This window comes from Monoraphidium neglectum (assembly GCF_000611645.1).
Source record: "Monoraphidium neglectum strain SAG 48.87 unplaced genomic scaffold scaffold02629, whole genome shotgun sequence".
Taxonomy (NCBI): domain Eukaryota; kingdom Viridiplantae; phylum Chlorophyta; class Chlorophyceae; order Sphaeropleales; family Selenastraceae; genus Monoraphidium; species Monoraphidium neglectum.
This window is the reverse complement of record NW_014010999.1, coordinates 6081-8931: the sequence shown is the minus strand read 5'-3', so window position 1 is coordinate 8931 and position 2851 is coordinate 6081. Positions and strand designations below refer to the sequence as shown.

General features: G+C 64.5%; 1 protein-coding gene across 1 annotated transcript; it reads left to right on the top strand.

The window, feature by feature from the left end:
• Positions 1-159: 159 nt before the first annotated feature.
• Positions 160-1751, top strand: MNEG_11184 (hypothetical protein; the record flags this gene model as incomplete). Its single annotated transcript, XM_014040345.1, has 4 exons — positions 160-162; positions 243-461; positions 714-848; positions 1470-1751. The coding sequence occupies 4 exons, from the start codon at positions 160-162 to the stop codon at positions 1749-1751; spliced, it is 639 nt and encodes a 212-aa protein (XP_013895799.1).
• Between the last annotated feature and the right edge of the window lie 1100 nt (positions 1752-2851).

Genomic DNA, 2851 nt, shown 5'->3' with positions numbered 1-2851 from the left:
GTGCGGCGTGGCGCCGGCTTGGGGGAGGGTGCAGTCAGGCGAGCCGCAGGGGCGAGGGCGCCACTTGGTTGGGGATAATTGCTTGCTATTTTAGTGCGGTCCAGTCTTAGGGTTCGGCCCGGGCGCCAACCTGCAGACCCCCCTCCTCGCGCCCCTGCTATGGTATGCACAGCCCCAACCCCTGCCCCCTCGCCGTGTCCCAAACGCCGTCTTTTCACACATTTCATATTGGACCCGAACAGGTGGCGCAGCTAAGCCAGCGCGGCCCCTGGCTGCGGCGCCCGTCGGGCCTGCTGGCGCCCGACGGCGGCGGCGGCCCCGGCGCCGGCCTCAGCGGCGGCGGCCTCGGCCTGGGGTCCGGCGGCGGCCTCGGCGGCGGCGAGGAGGAGTGGCTGCGGCAAGCCGGGCTGGAGGTTCCGCGGGAAATTCGCGACGAACTCTATTTCTTGACCCAGGAGAAGGTGTGGGGCGGCGCGGCCTCTGGGCTTGCGTCATTTTCTGAATGCACGCAGGAGCGCTCTTGCTTCTTCTGGGCACCACTGCTTTACGTTGGCAAGGCGGGAGGGTCGGCTTGCCGCCGCTGGCGCGGCTGATTTCCGGCCGGCGAGCAAACCTCAGCTCCCCGCGAGGCCGACGGAGTCTAGCGACTCCGACCGCTGACGAGTTTTCACGCGCGCGGCGCCGCGCTGCGCCCACAACTGTTTTCGCGGCAGGCGACGCAGGAGATGCACACCGCTCTGAGGGGCGTGCCGGCGCTGGTGCTGTCGTGCGATGCCGACGTGCTGGCTGACCCCAGCCTCAAGGACGGATTCAGGCGGAAGGTGGCTGCTTACGTGGCTTTCATAAAGGTGGGTTTAGGGTTTAGGGTTCAGGGTACAGGCGCGCGGGGGTCGGTTGGGGAATGATCACGGTGTGGTTGTGCGGGGGAGGAGGGCGATGGGACTAGTGTATGTGTGTGTGGGGGGGGTATGATTGTAGGTGCATGTGTGTGTGTGTGTGTGTGTGTGTGTGTGTGTGTGTGTGTGTGTGTGTGTGTGTGTGTGCGTGCGTGTGTGTGTTTGTGTGAGGCTCGTGATTCTTCGTGGTGCTGGTGGTGGCGGGTGCGAGTGTGTGTGTGTTGAAGGCAGCTGAGGGGGTGCACAGCACCCATCCCTGCCGTTGAGGCACCCCGAGGAGGCCATGCCTTCGCCAACAAAATGAAACAGACCGTCAAACACAACAACATCACCATCCTTAGCTACCACTGCAGCCTTGTAAACCTCATATACAATCAAGCCCTTACGTCACGGGAAAATGAAACTGACCGTCAACAGCACCGCCCAACGGCCTTTTGAACACTGCCCCTGTCCTCACCAGCATGCGCGCAAAAGCACACACACACACACACACACACACACACACACACACACACGCCGGCACTCGACCCCAAAACCAACTCAACCCGGCCCGCCGCCGCCATCTCCCCGCAGGCGTACCGCGGGCTTGTGTCGGCGCAGGACAGCTGGGGCGCCGTGCCCGAGGCGGCGCCGGGCGCCCCCAGCAACGCGGAGCACATAGCCTGCGTCCAGGCGGCCGCACCAGACGCCGCGATCATCCCTGTCGCCAACGGCCGCATCGCCGCCGCGCTCGCCCCCGACAGCGAGGCGGCGGGCGCCGCCGACGGCGTGGCTGCGGCGGCCGCGGTGCCTGCACCGTCGGGGGCGTTAGAGGCGCTGCCGCGGGCGGTGGCGGCCGCGTCGCAGGGGGCTTGAGGCCGATGCCTGGGGCCGGCCCGCGACACGCGCTGGGCGTTGGCGGCAGGCGCCTCGAATTTGGCGTTGCTGGTCGGCCGCCCGTAATTTTGTACCTTTGCTGTTGTTGTGCCCTTTTTCCTGCGCTCACCCATCCAGGGTCACCGCATTCCATATGGCCATGGATCGAAGAAGACTTTGCTGGTGCATCCCTTTGCGTCGGCGGGCGCCGAAAAGCAGCGGGCCGCTGCAGCTTTGACCAACGCCGCCCGTCGTTTGACCGGCCGAAGCCCTTCCCTTGTGCCACAATGCAGTCGACGACGGCCGCCCCGCGTTTTGACCGACTTGCAGGACTGCGCCAGCCCGGCGCCCGGAAACTCACTGAATTGCGACGGACCACGCACCCGCTGCGCCGCAATTGGGGCGGCCTCGCCTGGTTCGACGCTCTAGAGTTGGGGGCGCGCTTCCATGACAAGCCATGCAGTTGAGGCACCATGTGCTGTGGTCACAAACTGAGCGTTGGGCCTTGCAGCGCCGGAGTTCTTGACAGCTCGATGTCTGCTTGCGCCTGGGCGTGCGCCGAGGCAAGCTCGAGGGCGGCCTGCCTTCTCAAGCGCCGCACGGCTGCTGCTGTTGTAACACAAATATCGGCGTGCGTGTCAACTGCACTAAAAACTTGCAGGGCGACGCGGCCAGCTTTGCGCATGGGCTGTTGCAGGGTCGCCTTGCATTGGAACAGGGCTTTGTCGGTCTGGAGTTTGGCAAAGCAAGGCTCTGCCAAACACAGGTGCTGACGCAGCATACAGGACACGCGCTGTCGGGGTGGCACTGTGGCATTCCTTAGACACTGACCAGCGGCGGTGGATCAAACATTGAACTGGATTACAATGCGAAAGCCCGCAACACGCAGTAATAAGCCAACAGGCGGGGAGGGGGGGCAAGTGCCGCCTGCTGGCAAGCGAATGCAGAAACGACCATGCCCTGATGCGCGCCTTTCCGCACGAACTTGGCGCTGCGCAACCCAATCGCCCGCCACACACGGGTGCGGCGCCAAAACAAACCCTGCCTTGAAAACATACCAGTACACACCCTAGGGTTTAGGGTTTAGGGCATCGCAACCC